At 45.6% G+C, this 24,929-nt stretch overlaps 2 protein-coding genes across 19 annotated transcripts in view; both read left to right on the forward strand.

Moving 5' to 3' along the window:
* Positions 1-7,109, forward strand: part of SYNJ1 (synaptojanin 1) — a 90,948-nt gene extending 83,839 nt beyond the window's left edge. For 11 of the 16 annotated variants that reach the window (XM_005201086.4, XM_059886937.1, XM_010800891.3 and 8 more), the window contains one exon: positions 4,170-7,109. In XM_005201086.4, coding sequence (XP_005201143.2) covers positions 4,170-4,970 — 801 coding nt within the window. In that variant the 3' untranslated portion in view covers positions 4,971-7,109. Of the gene's footprint in view, positions 1-1,343; positions 1,368-4,169 lie in introns of all 16 variants that reach the window. The other 5 variants (XM_005201093.5, XM_059887158.1, XM_059887181.1 and 2 more) reach the window with 3 other exon arrangements.
* A 5,432-nt stretch (positions 7,110-12,541) lies between these two features.
* CFAP298 (cilia and flagella associated protein 298) lies at positions 12,542-24,654 on the forward strand. 3 transcript variants are annotated; one of them, NM_001046407.1, is given in 7 exon segments: positions 13,027-13,393; positions 15,671-15,838; positions 17,538-17,605; positions 20,843-21,001; positions 22,309-22,440; positions 23,964-24,059; positions 24,349-24,654. In NM_001046407.1, coding segments are annotated over 7 exon segments (873 nt in total). In that variant the 5' UTR covers positions 13,027-13,254; the 3' UTR covers positions 24,460-24,654.
* The last annotated feature ends 275 nt before the right edge of the window (positions 24,655-24,929 follow it).

Consider the following 24,929-nt stretch of genomic DNA (forward strand, 5'->3'; position numbering starts at 1 on the left):
TATACTATTGGAGTGACAGCCGATAGTGAGGGAAGAGGCCAAGTAGAAAATCTCAGGACTTCCCTGGCAGTCCAGTGGTTAAGACCCCGTGCTCCCAATGCAGAGGGCATGCCTTCGATCCCTGGTCAGGGAACTAAGATCCAGCATGCTGCGCAGCACAGCCAAAAAAGAAAAAAAAAAATCTCAGCTTTCTGGATCAATTTAATACCATCCCCTTGCATCTTAGTATAAACCCATTCCCAGTTTTTATCCAACTCTTACAAAACTAATGCATCAGGATCATCAGGAAAGGTTAAATTCAGGAGTCTCATGTTTTGTAGTAACACATTTTATATAATATAAATATATAATAAATATATTATTTATAAAATAATTTACTATAGAATGGTGTCTCTCGAATCTGTCTAAGTGAGTTATGGTATTTTAAAATAAGGTAAGCTTTAAATATTGGGGAAGATTTGTTCAAACTGTTTCTTAAGAATACTGTAATTTTTTAAAGTACTGCTGTTATAGAAAGATTGTGATTTCATCTTTAGTATCACCCTTCAGAAAATTTGAGTGATAGATTAATAGAACAAGCCTGGATCCTGACCATGTTAAAATAAATACCAGTTTTCACTTTTCTGCAAAGTGGTGCCATTTTGAACAATTTCTCTAATCATGATAAACCCATAGGCTGTCTTAAGGCTGTGTCCTAACCTTCTTGGGCTGCCGTAACAAAATACCATGAACTGGGTGACTCAGGCAGTAGAAATTTGTCTTCTCAAGTTCTGGAGGCTAGAAGCCCGAGATCAGGATGCCAGCATGGTTGGGTTCTGCTGGGGCCTCTTCTCCTGTGCCCACATGGCCTTTCCTTGGTGCTTGCACAAGGGAAGAAAGAGCAAGCCCTCTGGTGTGTCTCCTACAAAGGGTGCTAGTTCCATCAAGAGGGCCCACTCTCACGACCTCATCTAACCCCAGTCACCTCCCAGAGGCCACGTCTCCAAATACCATCACATAAGAAGGTTGGGGTTCAGCATACGAATCTGAGGGGACACAAACATTTCACCCATAGCCTGCTGAAAATACTTCAGTGCTCCAGTAATGTATTTGGAATATTATTTTTGGAATGACTACTTTGAACTAGTTAGTAATCAACCTCAGATAAAATTAAATCCTGAGCCCTATTACAGCAATACATTTTATTGTCTCTTGATCTTATACTGTGACCTGCAGGTCTCACTGCTGTTGGATTTTGTACATAATATAAAACTGAAAGTGTTTTGAATTGTTAGGGTTGCTGCTTGGTCTCAGATTGTCCTCCTAACTCTTTCCCTTGATGTCTATGTTTCGTTTTCTCAAAGCAGGAGCAACCATCAGGGTAACAGGTATCGGATTATTTCTCAATCTTATATGTGCTTCTCATCTGTCTTAGCACAGTAGATGTATGAATCTTTCGCTTCATACATCTAAATTCTCACCCATTTTTAAAAACCACCTGTCCACATTAATAAATTCTGTTATCATACCATAAAACCTGCTTTTTTTCTTAGTATTTTGAATTCTTAGGAACCATTTTAGTTATTCTTGCTAATGCTTTCCCATTTTGCTTTTTTTTTTTACAAAAATTAACAAGACTAAAAAGTATAACTTTAAGAAGGTAAGCTTTAGATATATGAAAGTGTATTTGGCAAAACCAAATTGGTTCGTGGTTTTAACAATGGCAAAATTATGTAAGTATAAAATTCAATTTTTTTCCTAGATTTCTTTTGGGAAATTAAAAAAACCCAAAAAACTAGTAGCATGTAGATTATAACTGGAGGCACTAGGAGATTTTTTTTTTTGTTAAAGAAGAATTGATGATTTACAAAAATGAAAATGAACATTATAGCAGGATTATTTAAGGGCCTTTCCAACACCCTTTTCTGTAAAAAATACCATCATCATTAATGTCAAGTCATCATAAATACTGCTTAGATATATAGAAATTCATTCTAATGTAATGAATGATGATGTGGCTCTCATAATTTCAAATCTCATTGAGCAAAATGATCATGTTTCTGTTAAATTACCTTTAACTTATTTTGAAAGAAAAATTTGTTAATATATGAAAATAAAGATATTTAAATGTGCAACATTTATTTGGCAAAAGCCTATTATTCTAAGCTGTACAAAGCATAAACTTCCTACCTATAATGTCTGTGTCATGGACTCTTTGTCTACCATGGGAGAATCGGGGCCCAGACCCACTCAAGTACTTCTGTTTTGTCATATGAATCGTAAATAACCCAGTCATTACTGGTAATGTGTAGCTAATTGTAATTTTACAGCATCTATAGTAAATTTGTCTCTCAAGTACTATAATACACTTAGAATACAGTTTAGAATTTATGACATGTCTGCTTTTTAATTTTGTTCAAATTTATTGTCATATTAAGTTTGAAGAAAAATAAAACTTGTTTACTTAAAGTATACTATAGATTAGTTGAATAAAATAGATCCTAGAGAGTGATTCACGTAAGAAGTTATCCACACTGTTTCCTTTTGCAAATGAGCAGCCTTCCTTATTCTTTTTTTTTTTTTGCCACTGCATGTGGCTTGTGGGGTCTCTGTTCCCTGACCAGGGGTTGAACCCAGGCCCTGGCAGTGAAAGCAGAGAGCCCTAATCACTGGATCGGAGGGGAATTAGCCTTCCCTATTCTTAAGCACCAAGTTACTGTTTAAGAAGATGCAATTATGTTTTATTGGAGTTTCCCAGGCAGCTCAGTGATAAAGAATCTGTCTGCTAAAGAAGAAGACACAGGTTCAATCCTGGGTCAGGAATATTCCCTGGAGAAGGGAATGGCAACCCACTCCAGTTTTCTTACCTGGTAAATCCCATGGACAGAGGAGCCTGGTGGGCTATAGTTTGTAGTCGTCTTGTGGGGTCACAGAGTCAGATATGACTTAGAGACTAAAATAAGAACAGCAAAACAATGTTTTATTGAGACTGCTGCTCTTTTTCTCAACATATCTTATGAATGTTTAGTTACTTGCTTTAACAATGACCTAAATTCATTTGGGTCATGCTGCATTTTGTACATTGCCAAGTCTCTAGCTAAGTAAAATTCTCCCTCTCCTGTGCTTTTCTTACCTTTAATTTGGCATAAATATCCAAGTCACCCACCTAGTTTTAACAATTATATAGAGTTTTTTTTTTTTTTAATTAAAATGGAGTTCCTGATAAAGCTAGCTACTTTTCTCGTACAGCCAGGCTTCAGTTCAATGTTTCCCTTAGGAAAGTAGCCTGTGCCCGGTACCACAGCCGGGCTCCACTCCAGCCGGCTTCTTTGTGAACTGGGCACACAGGGCAGACTTTTCATAACTGTGAAGTAGGTCTGACCCCTCCTCCTGCCAGTAACTGTTCACAGCTAGCTCTGCCATGCATAGCTTTATTTTGGTTGAAGAATTACTATCCCAAATAGAAACAGGATTCCTCCCCCCACCACGCCATCCAGTTTAAAGAATCATTGCAGTTAGTTACAACCTATCTAAAGATGAGGAAGGTCAATTAAAAAATATTTTCACATTCAGAATTTATTCTACAAAGGAGAGCTGACGTTAAAAGGCAAAGAATGCTTTGAAAATTTTATTCTACAAGTGGAAAAGGAAATGATGCATTGTCTTCAGCTTATGAATATAGATATACTAATAAAATTATTATCCATAAAGTTGAATTTCCATAGTAACATTAACTCTCAATGAAAATATATTTCAAAAAACAATGAAACCACATCATCATCACAGATGGGTGTTGGAAGTTTATTCATAGCGATTTAGCATAAACTTTGTATTGAATGTGAGTTTTTTAAGTTCATTTGATTATCTGATAGAACTGGGCATGAACCAAACTCATCTGCTAATTCAGTGCAGTTCTCCATTTTACGTATCAATACTTGCATGGATGAAATAAGTTGTATTTATAAAAGAACTTATTTAGCAGAGAGTTTTAAAAAAAAAAAAAATTTCATGGTACTTGTTTAACCACCAGAGTAACAGACTACACAAAGCTCCTTTTTTTATTTTTTGAGTATGTATACTTGACCCCTTCAGAATAAAGAATAATTGAGACAGGAAACAGGGGGGGCATTCAAAGTAACCTTATTGCTTTTTGTTTGTTCTGATTATTCAGTGGGCTCTCTCTTTCCCAGGTGAAAACAAACGGAGTCTCCGCCGTCAGACTGGACTCGCCATTAAAGAGTGACCCATTTGAAGACTTGTCATTGAACCTGCTTGCTGTATCAAAGGCTCAGCCATCTGTTCACACCCCAAACCCAAGGGGGTTGACGCCGTTGCCTTCTGCAGCCCCAAGTAACACCAACACTCTGAGTTCTGTAAGCTGCATGCCGACAATGCCTCCAATTCCAGCCCGGAGTAAATCCCAGGAAAACACGCGATGTTCCCCAAACCCATTCATCCCAAGCTCAAGCAGCACAAATCCTTTCACCGACAGGACCGCCGCTCCTGGAAACCCCTTTCGAGCTGAGTCTCAAGAATCAGAGGCCACTTCATGGTTCTCCAAAGAAGAGCCTGTTGCTCCGAGTCCATTCTCTTCGCTGAGGCCTCTGGATCAGAACAGTAGCAAGCCTTCATCCTCCCTGGATGGGTTTAAGGACAGTTTTGATCCACAGGGCCTGTCTGCACTAACAGTCAGCAACCCCAAAGGATGGGTAACCTTCGAGGAAGAAGAGGACTTTGGTGTGACAGGGAAGTCAGGGTCCACTCGCCCAGACGTTTTCCTGGGTAAGCAGCTGAGCTCGTCTCCTGGCTCCAAGGTGATGCTTGGTGATGACTGGGGTAGGAGTACCAATGTGTCTCTCTGTGTGTTGCCAGCAAGACCACCACCCCCACCGCCTGTCCCTCTGCTCCCACCTGGCACCACCCCTCCCGCAGACGCTTTCACAGCCCTGGCCTCTAAGGCATCACCCACGCTAGACTTGACAGAAAGATAACGTCACACAGTAGAGAGTCCCTTTAGTTTTGGCAGGGTACAGCCAAAAGATTTGGGCATTCGTTATTCATGATGTGCAATAAGTAATTGTTAAGTGCACTGATGTTGTCATGAAATACCACTATTTAATGTGTACAGAGTTGGAATATGTGTATATCAGAATTAAGGAAAAATTTTTCTCATTATTAACTGGAATTTTGGTGTGTTTCTGTTTGGATAAATAAGAGAGAGTAGAAGCCATAAAAAGTGCTCAAAGCTATTTTAGAAAACAGTCCTCATTTAGAAATTCTTCATCAGTCTCCTTTAGAGCATCTCACAAAGCCCAGACAACTTCTAGACGACATTGCTGCCAGCCCTTTCCTACTTGTCAACAATTGGTATCTATAAGTATTTACCAAAGAGCCGTCAAAGGTATACTGGAACAGAATTTAGAAAGACATTGCTTAAAAAAAAAGTGTATACACACACAAACACACAAATGTATACACTTACATACTGGTAAAATACATCACTTAAATTCTAGGGTATAAGTCAGACCAAATTTTTACCTAAAAGTTGTAACAGAGTTCTCTTTTCCATATAATCAAATGGATGGTTGAAAATGAAATTTGGACATTTCCATTATCTTTCTTTCCAAATCTAGAGTAATCTCACGACGGAACCAGAATTTGCCCCCGTTGCACACCCACCCCTTCTGACACACACACCACACACCCCCTTGTCACTCTGGTCCCACACCTCTGCCTGCTTTTCTGGGGGAGGAGCTTCTTGCAGCCGGAAGTAGCATATTGTGTGGACCGACCCTCCTGTCCTTTCAAAACAGCACACTGGCTACAGATAGCAGGGAGGCACGTGCCACCAAATTCAGTGAGAAGTAAATGGGAGTTCAAGGTCCACGGAGGTGTCCGAGGATGGCCCTCCTCACTTCTCTAGCTGGTGAGCCGGGCAGCCCCGACTCCGGGGGCGCTGAACTGGAATCTGCTGCGTGTTCTCTCGCCCCATCTGTGATGCTGCTTTATGTTCTTAGAGGCTACACCTCAAATTAGCTGTGGATTTTGTCTCCTGCACTGCCAGTATGCAGCTGATCCTGCTTTTGATTAATTTTATGAAGACGTTCATGACTTATAGAGAATGTAGTATTTTGATATCATTGAGGAAATCCCAGTCAGAAAATTCCTGGAGCAATAGTTGTTTTGTTGTTAGTTTGAAATCACTTTTACCCATTATATTAGCGTTTTATACAAAGAGTTGTAAATGTCACCTGAATTACGTTGTCCACATTTAACCTTTAAACATGTGCATTGGGGGAATATCAGAAAATGGAGTTCACGACTAAGAATACATAAGATGTAAAAAAGCACAGCAAGCTGCATCGCACTTAACCACATAAAGCAAAACTATTAGGAAAAAGCACTTTTCTAAATGCTCAAATGTTATCAGAATACTATATTTATAAAAGTAATTCTCTCTCTATTAACAGCCAGGAATTGCTGTTAGAAATAACTCTCGTGAGTTTTATATTGTGCTTTTGGGGGGGGGGGTCTAATCATTTCAGCAGTAGTATATTTTAAACAGCAGTATTACTATAAGCAATGTGCTTCAAAATGTGAATTAACTTGTTGAAACTGTGGCTTTAACATCTGTGTGATTAGTGTATATGGTATTTGCTCTCCGTTAGGAAAATAACTCATTATAAACTTTAGTGCGACTGCAGTTCTGTGAGCAGTGTTTCCTATTGAATAGAAACTACTGTCTAAAATACACATATCAAGCAGCAGCTCAGCCTTTATCAGGAAATTCTGCTGATACTTGGCAAGTTGCTGAAAAAGTGCACAAAGTTATGACAGACAGTTAAAGGTACACTGCAAATAACTAGCCATTATTCTACATATTATTACAATATGGACCAGTTCTGTTAAAAGCAGAGCAGAAACTAGACACTAAGGATCTCTCTGTGAGTTCTTTGTTCTCTATAGTAGATTGCTGTTTATAGGTAAGAACTTTATTGCTTATGTGGCACACAGTATTTATAACTATGTACTTTATAGGAGTACAGTATTAAAGTCAGTGGCATATAAACACTGAACATATCCTGTGAAATTTGCTGTCGTATGAAATAAATATACCTGTCTTTACCATACTGACTGCTTTGCTCAAAAGGGAAGAACTTTTCTCAGCTATTTTCCTTTAACTTTACATAGATGAGTTTGGCGATATTTGAGGATTAATTCTTACTGTCAAATCAGTTTTGTTTTTTTTTCCAAATCAGGTATTTTAATTCAAGATGTTATTCTCATCCATTGTATTTCTCTGTGTGATTGTTGTTCAGTCGCTCAGTCATGTCCAACTCTTGGCGACTCTATGCACTGCAGCACGCCAGGCTTTCCTGTCCTTCACCATCTCCTAGAGCTTGCTCAAACTTGGGTCCATTGAGTCAGTGATGCCATCCAACCATCTCAGCCTCTGTCTCTATGTGATACTTCTGCTGAAAGTAGGAAGCTATTCTCAAATTACTAATTGTCATTAAGAAGTCATATGCTTATTCTGTAAGAAAGGCCCTCATTCAACATCTTGCTGGCTTGAAAATAACACAGGAGGCATGAATGATGATTTTCTGACCCACAGCAAAAGAAACAGCTGGGGGGTGGGGGTGGGGCGGGTGAGGGGAGCAGAGGGGAAACAGGCTAACGAATAGCCAGACAAAAGAAGAGATTGCCTTAAAAGACCTAAAGTAAGAGACTGAGGCTGGTGTTCCTGTGAGTATTGCCTTTTTTTCAGATTGCTATTTCAAACAATAACCTTGATTCTTAAATCAATTATGTTCATTAATCTCTGTTTAAGAAGTTACAGATACAGAATAATAGGCTTTGTAAAAACTTTTTATTTTAAGGTAACTGTAGATTTGTATGGGCTTCCATGGTAGCTCAGACAGTAAAGAACCTGCCTGTCAATGCAGGAGACAACAGGTTTGATCCCTGGGTCGGGAAGATCCCCTGGAGAAGGAAATGGCTACCCACTCCAGTATTCTTGCCTGGAGAATCCCCTGGACAGAGGAGCCTGGCAGGCTACAGTGCATGGGCACAGCATAGCAACTAAACAACAACGTGCAGTTGTAAGAAATAATACAGAAAGATCCCAGGTATCCTTTACCCAGTGGTAACATTTGCAAAACTATAGTGCAGTACCACAGCCAGGACTTTAACATTGATATAAAAGATGATTCCATCTCCCTGAAGATCCTGCGTGTTGCCTTCTCCCCACTTCTCTCCCATCCCATGCCCTTCTCCTGTGTCCTTAACTTCTGGCAACCACTAATCTATTCTCCATAATAGATTCTGTTCTCCATATTCACTATGATTTTGCTACTTGAAGAATGTTACATAAATGGAATCATGTGTGTATAACCTTTTTTTTTTTGACTTTTTTACTCAGCACAGTTCTCTGGAGATTCAATAGTTTGTTCCTTTTTATTGTTATATAGTATCCCATGGTATGGATGTATCACAATTGGTTTAACCATTTATTCATCCACTGAAGGACATTTGGGGTGTTCCCAGTTTGGGACTATTATAAATGAAGCTGCTCTGAACACTCATCTCAGGTTTTTATGTGAACGTAAGTTTTCATTTCTCTGGAATAAATGACCAGGGGTACATGCTGGGTCATAGAGTGGTAGCATGCTTGGATTTTTAAAAAGCTTCCAAATTTTCTGCTAGAATGACGGAACCATTTTACATTCCCATCAACAATCTATGAGTGACCCACTTTTTCTTATCTTTGCCTGAATTGCATCGTGGCTTTGTCTTTACCCTAAGAGCTAATGATGGTGAACATGTTTTCATGTGCTTATTTGCCATCTGATGCCTTTTTGTGTGTGAAATATGTGTCTTTTGCTCATTTTCTAAATAGATTGTTTTTTAACTGTCATGTTTTGAGGGCTCTTTGTATATTCTAGAGACTCCACCTCTATTGAATATGTGCTTTGTAAATATATTTCTCTGTCTATAGCTTATCTTTCAGCCTCTCCACATGATTTATAGCCAGATCCTAAGCCCTGCAGGTCCACAATTACCAGCATGAGTGATTGACACAGGAAAACCAAACTCATGTACAAAGCAAAATGCCACTTTATTAATGTTAGGAAAAAAGTTTGACCACATCAAGATATCAAACGTGGAAAAATGGGAACTCATACATTGTTGGTGAGAGGGCAAATTGGCACAGCAATTCTAGAGAACAATTACATAACATCCAGTAGGACTTCCCTGGTGGTCCAGTGGTTAAGAATCCACCTGCCAATGCAGGGGGACATGGATTCAATCCCTGGTCTAGGAAGATTCCACATGTTGCTGAGCAACTAAGCCCATGCACCCCAACTGCTGAGCCTGAGTGTTAGAGCCCATGCTATGCAACAAAAGAAGCCACACCATGAGAAGACAGTGCACCACAGCTAGAGGACGCTTTCAGGGAGCAACAAAGACCCAGCACAGTCAAAACATGACTAACTTAAAAAATACATAAATAATGTCCAGTAAGATTCATATATTCTATCACAACAAATTTGACTTGGAGAGAAATTCTAGGACAAGTGGAGTAGGAATGCACATTGTTTGTAATGGTGAAAACTGGAAAGAAACTAACCCTCAAGAAGGGGATGGAGTGACATATTTCTGGTGGAATACTATGTAGTAGTGAAAATAAGTGAGTGAAATACTAGTAAATTTCAGTATGGAACCATAAAGCAAGGTACAAAATAATACAGTATGACATTCAGTTCCGTTCAGTCGCTCAATCGTGTCCGACTCTTTGCGACCCCATGAATCGCAGCACGCCAGGCCTCTCTGTCCATCACCAACTCCCGGAGTTCACTCAGACTCACGTCCATCGAGTCAGTGATGCCATCCAGCCATCTCATCCTCTGTCGTCCCCTTCTCCTCCTGCCCCCAGTCCCTCCCAGCATCAGAGTCCTTTCCAGTGAGTCAACTCTTCGCATAAGGTGGCCAAAGTACTGGAGTTTCAGCTTCAGCATCATTCCTTCCAAAGAAATCCCAGGGCTGATCTCCTTCAGAATGGACTGGTTGGGTCTCCTTGCAGTCCAAGGGACTCTCAAGAGTCTTCTCCAACACCACAGTTCAAAAGCATCAATTCTTCAGTGCTCAGCTTTCTTCACAGTCCAACTCACACCCATACATGACCACTGGAAAAACCATAGCCTTGACTAGACGGACCTTTGTTGGCAAAGTAATGTCTCTGCTTTTCAATATGCTATCTAGGTTGGCCATAACTTTGCTTCTAAGGAGCAAGCGTCTTAATTTCATGGCTGCAGTCACCATCTGCAGTGATTTTGGAGCCCAAAAAAATGAAGTCTGACACTGTTTCCACTGTTTCCCCATCTATTTCCCATGACGTGATGGGACCAGATGCCATGATCTTTGTTTTCAACTAATGTCATCTTCGTATGACATCAGTTATATCAAATTTAAAACATACCAAACAATGTTCTCTATTTAGGGATACATATGTGCGTTATGTATGTATGCTCAGTCCCTCAGTTGTTTACAACTCTGTGACCCTATGGACTGTAGCCCACCAAGCCATGGGATTTTCCAGGCAAGAGTACTAGAGTGGGTTGCCATTTCTTTTTCCAGGAGAAGCTTCCTGACCCAGGATCGAATCCACATCTCCTGGATCTCCTGCATTGCAGCCGGATTCTTTACCTGCTGAGCCATGGGGGAAGTCCCACATACGTGTGTTAATGGTATTAAAACAATTTTTTTTCAGTACAGTAAAAATTTTCTTTTCGTCTCTGGTTGCCTGATATCTAGCAGTCAACATGAGTGCCCCATTAATTATCTGTATTGGAGTGTTTATCACTACTAATGGATTGCTTCAGCAGATACAAATGCTTATAAGATGCCCTTTACCGTAGAAAGGAAACAGTACCTAAAATATTTAGATAAGCCAAAGTACATAGGAACACACAGATGTCATATTTGTCTTCAAATTCAGAACCCACTTGGGTGACAATACAATAGGCTTTGGCATGATGTATGATCACTTAAACTACAATGAGGAAAAGCTACACACAAAATTTGTATGACACGGCCTGGGTGAGAAGAAAAGGACCTTAAGAAAGCACAGAAAGGACTGCAATGTAAGAATACAAAGGCAAATAGCAGTGCTGTCAAAGATTAAAGATGGTGCACCTGTTCGACCTGTGACAGCGTAGTTAATGGGCTTCCATGGTGGCCCAGTGGTAAAGAATCTGCCTGCCAAGTCAGAGACCCTGTTCAATCCCCGGGGCACGAAGATCCCTTGGAGAAGGAAATGGCAACCCATTCCAGTGTTGTTGCCTGGAGAATCCCTTGGCCAGAGGCTGGTGGGGTACAGTCCATGGGGTTATGGACACAACTTAGCACCTAAACAATAGCAACAATGTAAAGTCGGTAAGTACAGAACTGGATGACCAGTACAAACACGGGTTTTCTATTCTTTTCATTCCTTTTACATTTATTAAAAATTATACCCCGAGACCCTGTCTGTAATACATGAGTGTGTGGATAAATGGTTCTCACTACCTAGAAGGCTGTATATAGCAAGTTTTAAGCAGGAGTGGCCTGATGGATACTTAGTTGGATTCAGGAGAAAATCGGAGGAGGATCCTACAGCCAGCAGTCAGGAGGTAGGTGAACCCAGTAGACCCCTTTCTCCCTCTGGGTAAAAGACATTTGCCAGTCTGACCAGTACTGCATGTTCCAGGGTCTGGGTGATCCCTGCCCTGACAGTACTAGAGACGAAAACACACCTCTCTCCCCGCTGGGCGCCATCCCCCTTCTATCCAGTATCATTCTAGCAGTCTTCACATGAGGCTCTGGGTTGCCTCGACGCATTCCCAGGCCTACAGTCTCCCACTTTCTTCCCTCTGCCCGGGGAACTTGAGGGATACAGATTTCAACGCAGGGAGTCAAAAGTTTCAGGTACACGGAGTGCCAGGTGCTTGTAAAATTCAAATCAATTCGTATTTGGCAACGGCCCTTCCAAGCAGACAACCAGGGGTGAGGATCTTGCACTACTTCGATAGCTTTGCAAGCGCCTTGTGCGTGAGCAAGGACTCAGTGCAAATGTTACCCATCCCTTTAAGACATTCCTTGACCATCCTATCTAAAAAGTCCATCACCCTGTTTGTTTTTTTACTTTTTAAAATCTGCCTTATCCGTTTATGTTTGCTTTCTTGTTGTCACTTACATTGATTATAAGCTCCGTGAGAGCAGTGACCCTGGACCTGCCGCCCTGTTTGGGAATAAACAGCGCCGCCCACGACTGCCTTTAATAAGAATTTTGCTGGACAGTGAATGACGACAGTTTGGGGAGCGTCGTTCCGGCGTCAGCCGCGCCAGATACACTAGACTTGGGCATCCGAATCACCCCGCATGGAGAAGTACGGGCACGTTCCCCGATTCCTCAGTCCTGAAGACCAAAGAACCAACAGCCGACGGTCTCTCCTCAGCCGTGCGTCACGGCCTCTCTCCTCAGCGCTCCAGACCGGAAGCAGCCGGAGGCGTTTCCGGAAGTGGAGACTGCGGAAGGCGGAAAGGCTGGCGAGGCCTCGAGCGACGGTGGGAACACTGCTGTGGGGGCTTGGCGTCTCTGGGTGCCCGCCACCCCTTCCCATTCCCGGTCGAGCAACCTCCCTGCGCCTCCCCTCCCAACTCCCTGGATGGAATCTCGGGCCCCCGGCGAGCCGACCCAGCGGCCAGAACTCCCCTCAGCCAGCTGGTCGGTTTGAGGGTTGCCACGGCAACAGCCACTTCCGGGAGCGGGGTCTCGGCGAAGTCAGCTCAGGCGGTGCGGGGGCCGGTCCGGGAGCCTTTGCTCGGCTGCACCTACTGTCCCGGTAGTGGAGGGAGGCCCGGGTCCCCGCGCACCGTAGCTTCCCCAGCCTCAGGGTCTGCCCTTGAGCCGTGGGCCCCAACCCCCGCCCTCAGATCGCGTTTCTCTGTTGCTCCTGGCAGCAGGCACTTCTGAGAGCGGGTACTGTTTCCCCCTAGTCCCCTCCCTCTCCCCGCTCCCAGATCGTGTTTCTCTGTTGCTCCTGGCAACAGCCACTTCCGGGAGCCGAGCCGTTTCCCCCAGTTCCCCTGCCCAGTCCCAGCACCGCGAACGCTCGAACCCGGGGTTCCGGCCTCCCGGCAACCGTTGGTCGGTGATCTTCGCTGTCCGCCCGCGGGGGTGGGTGACCTCAGGCCGCTTGTCCCGGGCCTTCCGGCGGGGCTCCCGCAACCACCATGGTTCTGCTGCACGTGAAGCGGGGCGACGAGAGCCAGTTCCTGCTGCAGGCGCCGGGGAGCTCGGAGCTGGAGGAACTCACGGCGCAGGTGGCCCGGGTCTACAACGCGCGGCTCAAGGCGCAGCGCATCTGGTCAGGTGCGGCCCGGCGGCTTGGGGCCTGGGACGGGAGGAGAGAACCGGGCCCGCGGGGACGGGGTGAAGTTGGGCGGGACCCGCCAGGCCTACTCGGGCCGACTAGGGGCGACCGAGGGTCAGGCCAGTGAAGACTTTGCGAAGACGCGCAGCTGCCGGGCTTGAGATGGGGACCACGGGTTTCCCCAGAGATGCTTCCAGGAGCGACTGCACCGCGTGGGAAATCAGTCCAGAATATTCAGTGGAAGGACTGATGCTGAAGCTGAAACTCCATTACTACCTGATACAAAGAACTGACTCACTGGAAAAGACCCTGATGAAAGATTGAAGGCGGGAGGAGAAGGGGATGACAGAGGATGAGATGGTTGGATGGCATCACCGACTCAGTGGAGATGAGTTTGCGTAAACTCCGGGAGTTGGTGATGGACAGGGAAGCCTAGCGTGCTGCAGTCCATGGGGTCGCAAAGAGTTAGACACAACTGAGCGACTGAACTGACTGCACCGCGTGGAAGGGTGCTCGGAGCAGACGGGACGGGCCGTTCCACGGCCTGGGGAGTCGGGATTGGGCCTCTAAGCAAAACAAACCGACCTAAGTCCCGAAACCGAGGAGGGGGGAGGGGGGAGACGGGAGGTGGCACAGGAGAGAGCCGAGAGCCTGGACCCCAGAGCAGGTGTAGGGGATCTCCGCAAGTGTGAGAGGTGGGACGATCCCCGGGCCGATTTTTAAGAGTGTTCTCTTTTGAGACTTTGAAGATAGAGCAGTCTCCGGGGGGGTTTGGGGCGGGTGGGAGAGCCACCCAGCTTTGGGATGGTTTTCAAGGGCGAGAGAGACTCGGCGTTCTTGCCTCCCTCCGTGTTCCCTGCTCTCGGAAACAGCCTGATCCTCATGTTACAGTGTTTTGGTCACTGCCCCCCGCCCATCCCCCACCCCCCCCACCCCCAACCCCGGAGCCGTGACGGCCAATGCAACTTTCCACCGCGCGGAGATGTTCCCTGGCGGTGCCGTCTAGCAGTGGTAGTTGCTGTAAGTCGTGTCCGACTGTTTGCGACTCCGTGGTCTGTCCACGGGATTCTCCAGGCAAGAATACACTGGAGTGGGTGGCCGGTATCACAGGTGGCTGTTGAACACCGCCAAGACACTGCATTCTTTATTTCAATTCATTTAAATGTAAATTCTAGCGGTAATGTGCCTGCCAATGCAGAAGACTTAAAAGCCACAGGGTTCAGTCCCTGAGTTGGAAAGAGCCCTGGAGGAGGACATGGCAACCTACTCCAGTAATCTTCCCTGGAGAATCCCATGGACAGAGGATGCCTGATGGGCTACAGTCCATGGGGTCGCAAAGAGTCGGACAGGACTGAAAGGAGTTAGCACTCAGAGCCTCCTGAAGCTCCTAACTGTTGCCTTAGGCAGCACAGTACTTGACAGTGTGTTAGTCCAGATGTGATCCACGATGTGATTGTTTGATTTTTGTACCATAGAGTACTCCTTAAGGATCATAAACTATCCATTCCTTAAGAACTCATTTGTGGGTCATATGTATCGTTTCTTAGTAAAATTTACCTACTCCAGACCAAGCTCAATTAAGTGTTATTTTAAAATCAAAGCATCTGGAGGGGAAAGGGCCTCAGCTTCTTTTTCTGTGAAATTATCAATTGAAATGTGGTGCTGATTGTTCAGAGTCTCATTAGTGAATGGGAAACCCATTCATTTAATCTGTGCTACCTGTTCAGTCGTGTCTGACTCTTTGCATCCCCATGGACTGTAGCCTGCCAGGCTCCTCTGCCTATGGAATTTTCCAGGCAAGAATACTGGAGTCGGGTGCCATTTCTTCCAGGGAAATCTTCCCAACTCAGGGATCCAACACACATCTGGCAGGCGGATTCTTTTCCTAGTAGGTCAGATGGTAAACCATCCGCCTGCAATGCAGGAAACCTGGGTTCAGTCCTTGGGTTGGGTATGTATTCAACTTCTCAGTGAATTTCAATTTATGCCTCCTGAATGCCAGGAGGTATAACATAGCACAGAGGATTGGCGCACAGAAACTGCAGCCTGTTTCCGGTGGGTGAGCCCCCAGACTCTGCTTCTGTTGATCTAGGATGCATCGGTGCGCATTTGTCAGAGGTCAGGGACAGGTATGCCATAGCAAGTGACATCTAAGTGTCTGCTAAATAAAATAGCCAACGGGCCCCTGACCTCTAGGAAGTTTCCATTCCAGTGAAGTGTAAGGTGTTATAATAATGACTGTGATGCATATTGTCTAATTTCCTCTTGTTTTTAAGAAATGGAAGAATTAGCAGAACATGGTGTATTTCTGCCTCCTAATATGCAAGGACTGACTGATGAACAGATTGAAGAATTGAAATTAAAGGATGAATGGGGTGAAAAGTGTATCCCTAGTGGAGGCTCAGTATTTAAAAAAGATGACATTGGACGGAGGAATGGACAAGGTAATCCAGCATTTTTCTTCTCTGCACATGCCTGAATATAACAATCAGTGTGAAAAAGTCTTCAAGTTAAAAAACTGACCTCAGTATTTCTATTCAAAATGACAAAAACTGTACCATATAATTCCTTGTTGTTATTTAGTTGCTAAGTTGTGTTGAACTCTTTTGGGACCCCATGGACTGTAGCCTGCCAGGTTCCTCTGTCCATGGGATTCTCCAGGCAAGAATACTGGAGTGGGTTGCCATTTTCTTCTCCAGGGGATCTTCCTGACCCAGGGATTGAACCCTGGGTTTCCTGTATTGCAGGCAGATTCGTTAGTGTCTGAGTCACCAGGAAAGCCCATATTAACTCCTTATAGCAAAACGCTCGGAGAAAGCGATGGCACCCCACTCAAGTACTCTTGCCTGGAAAACCCCATGGATGGAGGAGCCTGGTAGGCTGCAGTCCATGGGGTCGCAAAGAGTCAGCGACTTCACTTTCACTTTTCACTTTCATGCATTGGAGAAGGAAATGGCAACCCACTCCAGTGTTCTTGCCTGGAGAATCCCAGGGACGGGGGAGCCTGGTGGGCTGCCGTCTATGGGGTCGCACAGAGTCAGACACGACTGAAGCAACTTAGCAGAAGCAGCAAAACACTAATCCAGGATGAATTAGATGGAAAAGAAGGCATCTGTCTTCTTGCTCTTACTAAGTTTCAGCTAGCTTTTAAATGTAGTAGATGAACCACAAGAAATTACCAACTTTATAGGCAACAAATAATTGAAAATTGGCATTTTCATATCGTTCAATCTAATAGTCTGAGGGGATAATCATTGAAAATATATCACAGGGCATGTTTTGTTACAGTTTGTACATCAGAATTTATTTAGCGATTGTGTGTGGAAAGAGGAAATAAATGTCAGCCCAGTGGTCTCCACTTGAATTGAGGACAGGCCGCTCTCGTACAAAGCAGTTTAGGACAGGCAGAACTGAAGAAATTAGTCTCCTTTTAGTATATGGTTGTTCGTGTGGGATTGGAGGGGAAAAGGGATGGTAACCTATTTTGATACCATATCCTTTTTAACCTGCATAAAAAGCTCCCTTTAAAAGATTATAATTGATCAGTTAACAAACACTTAAGTACCTATTATACCCTTAAAACACTCTTAAAAGCAAAAGAAAGAAAGTGTCCATGCAAAAGAAAGCCTTTGCATACTCAGAAAAAAAAATTAATACTGAGGATAATAGGAATTTCTATTAATGGTATTTATTTTGAACTTTAACCTAGAAAATAATAATGGTTGTCTTCCACATCTTTTCATACCTAAATCCATTCTCAATTTGGAGAGATTTTTTTTTTTTTTTGCTTTTTAGCTGAAATTGCATCAAAGAAATAAATCATGGTACTTGTAAAAACAGTTAACAGAACATTACCAGTTCATTATTCATCTTTAAATCAAGATTGTGTTAATCACTTTGTTTTAGTACAGTTTTGTATTTCTAGTATTTTCAATGACTAAGTACCAGTGTTATTTATTAAGGGTATCAAGTTTGAGAGATCTAACTAATAACTAACTTCTGACGTCCAGCTTTCCTATGTCCTTTGCCTGGATCCATTCTTGTACTTTCTCTCATCTCACTTCCTCCCGACTCAGACAGAAGGGGTTACGAAGAATCCTAAAGATGGCTGTTTCTCTCCCCCTTCCCTTTTTTTATTTTTAGCTCCAAATGAAAAAATGAAGCAAGTTATAAAGAAGACTATAGAAGAAGCCAAAGCAATAATATCTAAGGTTAGCTTTTTAAATGATATTCTAAAACTTGTCTTTTGAAATACAAATTCCAGTTAATGGCTTCCAGAGTTATCTGCCAGCCAGCTTTTTTTCATTCTTTCTTTTTCTCTCTGTTTCTCTTTCTGTCTGTCTCTCTCCTCCTCTCCCACCGCACCGGCCCCCCGCCCCCTGACCCTTCCTTCCAGAGGCAAAGGAAACAAACATGTTTAGAGTGGGCCTTAGCTTGTTTTTTTCTTTCCCTTTCTTTCCCGCAATCCTCTCAGTTTCTTCAGGTCAGACAAAAATGGTTATTGGCTTGTGTAAATGTAGTTCAAACATGAATTGGTGCTCATATGCTTTTTTTTCCTTCTTGTTGAGCTGTAGTTGATTTACCATGTTGTGTTACTCTCAGGTACACCACCCGATTATAAGTTATTATAAGTTATTACAAGATACCGAATATAAGTCCACGTGCTATTCAGTAAATCCTTGCTGCTTATCTATTTTATGGGTCGTAGTCCGTTAAGAACTAAAGAAAGACGAATAGGGCAGATGCGAACCTTGTGGCCGCTCACTGGATCTGCAGGATCTGATTGACACAACACGTGTGTATTATGAGTTAGCTCTTTGTAATTATCTGAAGTACTTACACACAAAATACTTCACTGAAGGAGAAACATAAGTCAGACTGTTGACAGGCATAGGCTGTGAGTCTGGAGGACAGTAATTTAAGGATTTTTCAGGAATTGAGTGGCTTTTATTTACGTGTTGCTGATGATCGTTGCCCCACCCTCCCTCCACCCGGTTAGCCAGGGTCGTATTCCTGGATAACTGCTGCTTCTCCTGTTCTGCCTAGTGCTCTGGATATCATTGTGATTCCTAAGCCAGCGAATCCTTCAAGTGATTCAGGGGAGCATGCTTTTCTGCCTGTCAATATAGGAAAGGCTTCGGTTCGACCCAGGGTTTACAAAATGCATTTGGCTGCAGAGACTTTTTTTTTAAAAGGATGAATGTGAAAGTCGCTCAGTCATGTCCAAATCTTTGTGACCCCCTGAGCTGTAGCTTGCCTACAGGCTCCTCTATCCATGGGATTCTCCAGGCAAGAATGCTGAAGTGGGTTGCCATTTCCTTCTCCCAGGGATCTTTCCAACCCAGAGATCGAACCTGGGTCTCCCGCATTGCAGGCAGACTGTTTACCGTCTGAGCCACCAGGGAAGCCCAGAAGGATAGATAACAACTAGTAACATGTAGTCAAGTTGGCCCATCCCAGAACAGATAGGAGAGCAGTGGCCTGGGCCCTGCTCTGCCCACTCCACTCCCCAATGCCTCCTTCTGTGGAAATCCTTCCTATGCGTTTATGTCACTTATTTCCTTTGCCTGTGTGTATTTTTATGTTGTCATTTCATAGTTTAGAGACAGCTTTCACAGGCCTTCCAGTCGCTTTTCTGCAGCAGTTTGCCCAAAGTGGCAGAGCTTGTGGGGCCAGGGCTCGATTCTCACCCAGGGCCCTTCCGCGCTGCCCCCACATGTACCCGGCCTGGCTCCCACCTCCCCAGACCTGCCACGTGGGGGGCAGCTAGCCCCGTGGGTCAGAACACGCGGCAGGTAGGTGGGTGCTCAGATCCCAGCAGGCCCACCGTCCAGCCCCTGGGCCCCGAGCCTCTGCCTCCATCACTTAGGTTCCTCCGGGGGAATGTGGAAGGTGGTGGGGCATCCAAGCTGGGGCCCCTTGAGGGTGGGCAGTGACATCTGTGCACTCCTCCCCGGGACCCAGCCTCAGCCGAGAGCGGGAGCCCAGGAGCGCAGGGCATCTGTCACCCTGAGGCGGCACCTTGGCTTTGCCTGTCCCCTGCCGTGGCACCTGGTCAGGACCACTGCCCTTGGTATCAGTGGAGCTTTTGTGGAAAGTGACCCCCTGGTGCCCCTGTCTGGGCATATTGGTGGGGGGTGGCGTCCTGTGGTCGGGACCACTGCCCTCGGGTGACCCCGGGGCTGGTGGACCCTCACACCGCCTGTGGGCCTGGGCCCCTCCTGGGGAGGCCCGATACATGTGATGGGGGTTTCTGACTTGGAAACAATTTCATAAGCCATCCTGGGAGTAGGTAAGGCAAGAGGGGCCCCCAGAACCTCAGGCCCGATCCTCCCGGGTTTCTGAGAACCTGGCCGCTGTTTTCTTTCCCCCAACAGACATGACTACCTTGGTGCCCCCAGTGGCCCCCAAGCTGCAAATCCAGAAGCCTCTCCCATCTGACTCCTGAGTCATGCCTGACTTTGCACCACGTCCACGGGTCTCCTCTGTCCTGGCTCCCTCGCAGCTTCTGGTTGCTGTTTTCTCTTCATCTTGCTGCTTAAATCCAGTGTTTCACCAAGTGTGTTAGCATCAGCTCTCTTCTCTTTCTGTTCTTTCTTCCTTGTCATTTTATCTTCTCTGCCAAATACCAGCTTCCACTCTCTACAGATAATTCTCCAGTCTCTGTCCTGTACCCCAGCACCCTTGTTTACTTGCAACCTGGGTTTCTTTCACCTGGAAGTCCATCCAGCCCTTCAAACTCAAGTTTTCTAGGGCTAAACTCATGGATTCCTCTGCCGTGTGTTCTGTAGCCGGGAGCTGGCCCTTCTTGCAGACTTTTCATTTCTATTAACACAGCCGCCAGTGTATCAGGGTTCCCTTCGTCACTGCCTCTCTGTCACCCGAATGCTTTGTCTGGTCCCATACCACCCACTCCCACGATGCCTCTTGAATCCCAACTGCTCCCCTCGTTTCCACAGTTACCACTTTATTTACAGTCCCCCTGATAGTCTTTGTGTTCAGACGTCAGCTTAGGGGGCCTGCAGTTCAGTTCGGCTCTAACACTGACTATCCAGCGCTCGCACAGACACCATGCTAAAGCATGAGGTCCCCGACCAGACTTCCCTGGCAGTCCTGTGGTTAAGACTCTGCGCTTCCAAAAACAAACCAAAAAAAAAAGACTCTGCGCTTCCCCTGCAGGGGGCATGGGTTCGATCCCTGGTTGGGAAGCTAAGATCCTGGGATTCTTGCCCTGTTCTCTGCACTTCACCCCCTCAATGCCGCTCATATTCTGCGTTATCACCGAGGCTATGGTGGCTGTGGCTCAGCCCCACAGACAGATCAGAATCACTTGGGTAGCAACACCACCTGATTCTGTTTGCTGGCGTGGGTCTTGTACAAGAACCTGATTGACATCTGTTGAGTTGATTGGCCACATCATAGATAACAGTGCCCGCAACCACTTTCAGAAACAAGTAGAAGCCAATGTCTGCATGACCATGGAGATGGTGAATGACGCCTTGGACCAGCTTCGAGGTGCCGTGATGATAGTTTATCCCATGGGGCTGCCGCCGTACGATCCCATCCGGATGGAATTTGAAAATAAAGAAGATTTGTCAGGGACTCAGGTATGTGGGTGGCTCTTGGGGTCTCTATAATGTGAGTTCATGCCTACCCCTGCCCCAGGGCAGAAGCCGCTCATATTTGACCTCATATTTATCCTGATGTAGTTTTTGCTTCATACACAGCTTTCTATCTTGCTAGGCTCGGCTTCAGAGCAGGGTTGTGAATTCAGGGGAGGACCGCAGAGATCTGCTCCTGGTTGAGGGCTTGGCGCACACACACAGGAGCGGCAGAGGAGGGAGGAGCTGAGAACTTTTCCCGTTTGCTTTGGGAAATGGGAAGCACTGGGAAGCCAGGAACCTCATTTTTGCCTGTTTCTGCCAGATGTCTTGGTCCCATTGATAGAGTTTTGTGTTCTAGCCTTCCCTCTTGCTCCTGAATATTTTCTTAGCTTTATGATCCACTTTTGCTCATTTTTCTCATTTATTCCTTACCCTGTGGGGCAGTATCTTTTCCTCTGAGCCATCTTACATAGGAGGGGGATGCAGAAGCAAACTGACAGCCCCGTTATACCCACATAGGTCCTCCTCAGCTTATGATGGGCTGTGTCCCAACAAGCCTAACGTAAGTTGGAAATATTAGATTAATAAATTGAAAATGCATTTAGTGCCCTCAATATCATAGCTTAGCCTCGCCTGCCTGAAATGTGCTCCAGAATACTTACATTAGCCAACAGTTAGAAAAAAATCATCCAGCACAGAGCCTATTTTATAATGTGATTTACTAAATACTGTGCCGAAAGTGAAAAACAGAACTGTTGTCTGGTACAGAATGGTTGTCAGTGTATCGGTTGACTACTCTGGTGATCATAAGCTCACCGCCACGGCCCAGCATCCCAAGAAGATATCACACTCTTATCACTAGGCCAAGAAGAGATGAAAATTCAAAATTTGAAGTATGGTTTCTACTGAATGTGTATCCCTTTCACACCATCACATGGTCAGTAAGTCACAGATGAAATTGTCGTGAGCCGAGGACTTTTGTATTCGAGCACCCAGCAGGATCCCCGTTTTCCTCCCTGGCCGTAGTCTAAAAATCCATCTCAGAGGGACCTTACATCATGCATGGATGAGGGTGCCAATGAGATAGGATACCCCCACTTCCCAGAGCAGGAAGTTACCCGAGTCAGGGCGCGAGTGGAGACTGACAGGGAAGGTGCCCAGGTGAGCGAGGGCGGTGAGTGGGCAGGGAAGCTGGTGCTCCCTGGGGGAGGAGAGGGCAGGGCGCCGGAAGCCTGTCCCTCACCGGGAGGGGCACTGACCATGCCAATGCCCAGGAAGCCTTAAAGCCCGTTCTCAACCGTGGCCCCCAGGCAGGGCTCAACGTCATCAAAGAATCAGAGGCACAGCTGTGGTGGGCAGCCAAGGAGCTGAGACGTACCAAGAAGCTTTCAGACTACGTGGGGAAGAATGAAAAAACCAAAATCATCGTCAAGATTCAGCATGTAAGCGCTTTGACTTTAATGTGTCACGGCTGGTTTTTTTTAACTTACTTTCACACTGGTAAAAATTTACAGTAAACCTGAAAGATTTAAAACTCCCGATGCAGGCACTCTAATCCTGTTTGGTCCAAGCTTAAAACTGTCCTCTATACGGAGCAACGAAAACTGGAAGGAAAGGGAGATCAGTTGACAGTATCTGGAGTTTGTTTTTTCTCAGTTTAAAAAATATATTATTTCCTTCTGGCGGGGCGGTGTCTTCATTGCTGCTCAAGGGCTTTCTCCAGGTGGGCTGAGCAGGGGCCCCTCAGTGTGCTGTGTGGGCTTCTCGTTGCAGAGCAGGGCTCTAGGTGCTCAGGCTCGGTATTTGCAGTATACGGGCTCAGCTGCTCGTCAGTGTGTGGAATCTTCCAAGACAAGGCGTTGACCTGTGCCCCTGCCCTGGCAGGCGGATTCTTAACCTCTGGACGACCGGGGAAGTCCTCGAGTTCCTTTTAATTGGGGGGAAAGGAGAGTGTACCAAGATGATTTTAACTTTAAAAATAGGGCTTACAAGTAACTCAAACGTTTCTCGAGATGAAAAATATAGCCCCGAGCACTGGTCTCAAGCTTTTCAGAGTGCTGATGGTCTGTGAACGAGGCGGAAGGCTGGAGACCTGTAAAGGCCTGGTGTAGAGCTGTGTGCCTGCAGGTTGCTGTGTCCTGTGCTCTCTCCTAAACCGTTCTCTAAAGTTCGGGGGAAACAGGGTGGCCTCCACGATTATCACTACCCCTTCCCCACTAGACCTGCAGTGGCTGGCTTGGGAATGGCTGTAACCAACATGCACTCCCCAGCCTCCACTGTGAGGGCCCAGAGCAAGAGTGAGACTCCCTTGACGATTTGCTTTGGATGATGAGAGATACATGACCTGTTTCAGATCAGTTCAGTTCAGTCGCTCAGTTGTGTCTGACTCCTTGTGACCCCATGGACGGCAGCACGCCAGGCCTCCCTGTCCATCACCAACTCCTGGAGTTTACTCAAGCTCATGTCCGTTGAGTCGGTGATGCCATCCAACCATCTCATCCTCTGTCGTCCCCTTCTCCTCCCGCCTTCAATCTTTCCCAGCATCAGGGTCTTTTCAAGTGAGTCAGCTCTTTGCATCAGGTGCCCAAAGTGTTGGAGTTTCTGCTTCACCATGGCCTTGTTTAGCCATCCACAAAGAACAGTTCGGGCTTTGGGCTTCCCAGGTGGCAGAGTGGTAAACAGTCTGCCTGCCAGTGCAGGAGATCCAACAGACAGGGGATTCCATCCCTGGGTCAAGAAGATCCCTGGAGTAGGAAATGGCAACCCACTCCAGTATTCTTGCCTGGAGAATCCCAGGGACAGAGGAGCCTGGTGGCTACAGTTCACGGGCTCAAAAAGAGTGGATCCAGTGGAGCACAAAACAACAACCGCAGCAGCAAAGGCAGTTCTAAGACGTGAGCTGTAGCCTCCGGGGTCAGCCACAGAAGGCCTTCACCCACAACGCGCTGTCCCCTCGTCTTTTCAGAGGGGCCAGGGAGCTCCAGCTCGAGAGCCCATCATTAGCAGCGAGGAGCAGAAACAGCTGATGCTGTACTATCACCGAAGACAGGAGGAGCTCAAGGTACCGTGGGACCAATGGGTTTTCACCAGAGCGGACACTTGGGGTGTTCACTCCTCTCCCCGATGCCTCACCTGGGGCAGCTGGGGGCCATGCGTCCTGCAGGACGTGGCGGGGGGACCTTCTGAGCTGCAGCCTCACCAAGGCTGTGGGGGCCCTGCCAGTGTCCCTCTGCGTTAGAGTCTGGTGGTGTCCTGCTTCTCTGGGGAGGCGGGGAGCAGGGAGGTTGGTCGTGGATTCTGTAGAACACTTCCCTGGAATGCCCTCCTGAGCGAAACCCATGTGTTTCTAGAAACTGGAAGAAAATGATGACGACTCCTGTTTAAATTCTCCGTGGGCAGATAACACTGCTTTGAAAAGACATTTTCATGGAGTAAAAGACATAAAGTGGAGACCCAGATGAAGTTTGCCCGTTGACGAAGCCTTCCGAAATACTAGCTCACCGTTCTTTAGGTAAAATGACAATAACCCTAGCTTAAAACAAGACAGCTGCGCCCTTTGTGAACGTTGTTGAAATCTCTAGTTTTCCTTTCAGTTTGAATTTTTAAAAGTGAGTTATTCAAGGTTTTGGAACGTAATAAACACATCCTCAAAAGAATCTGGCTAAATTATTTTTATAATCTGTCCACTATTTGAGGCTTTTCTTTGGCTAGATACTGGAGGTATAGTTTCCTTTTTCTTCCCTGATTGTTTGATTGTACATTCTCAGGATGTTGAAGGTACCTTTTCCGCCACAGTGAGTCGGGTCCACTGTGATACTTGGCCATCAGTGGCCACTAGAGGCCGCCCGATGCTGAGTCTTGTTTCAGAGACGGCCGTGATCAGTCAGAGGGTCTAACCGTAGTCTCCCAGCTTCAAAGCCCCCGGATGATA

This window comes from Bos taurus, chromosome 1 (genome assembly GCF_002263795.3).
Source record: "Bos taurus isolate L1 Dominette 01449 registration number 42190680 breed Hereford chromosome 1, ARS-UCD2.0, whole genome shotgun sequence".
Taxonomy (NCBI): domain Eukaryota; kingdom Metazoa; phylum Chordata; class Mammalia; order Artiodactyla; family Bovidae; genus Bos; species Bos taurus.

What these genes read in the sequence shown, in the direction of transcription:
- CFAP298 (XM_059885411.1), top strand. Translation starts at nt 13,255, where the DNA reads ATGGTTCTGCTGCACGTGAAGCGGGGCGACGAGAGCCAGTTCCTGCTG. An exon ending in CCAAAGCAATAATATCTAAG is followed by an intron (nt 17,606 to 20,842) that starts GTTAGCTTTTTA and finishes AACCACTTTCAG; the next exon opens with AAACAAGTAGAAGCCAATGT. An exon ending in GAAGACAGGAGGAGCTCAAG is followed by an intron (nt 24,060 to 24,348) that starts GTACCGTGGGAC and finishes ATGTGTTTCTAG; the next exon opens with AAACTGGAAGAAAATGATGA.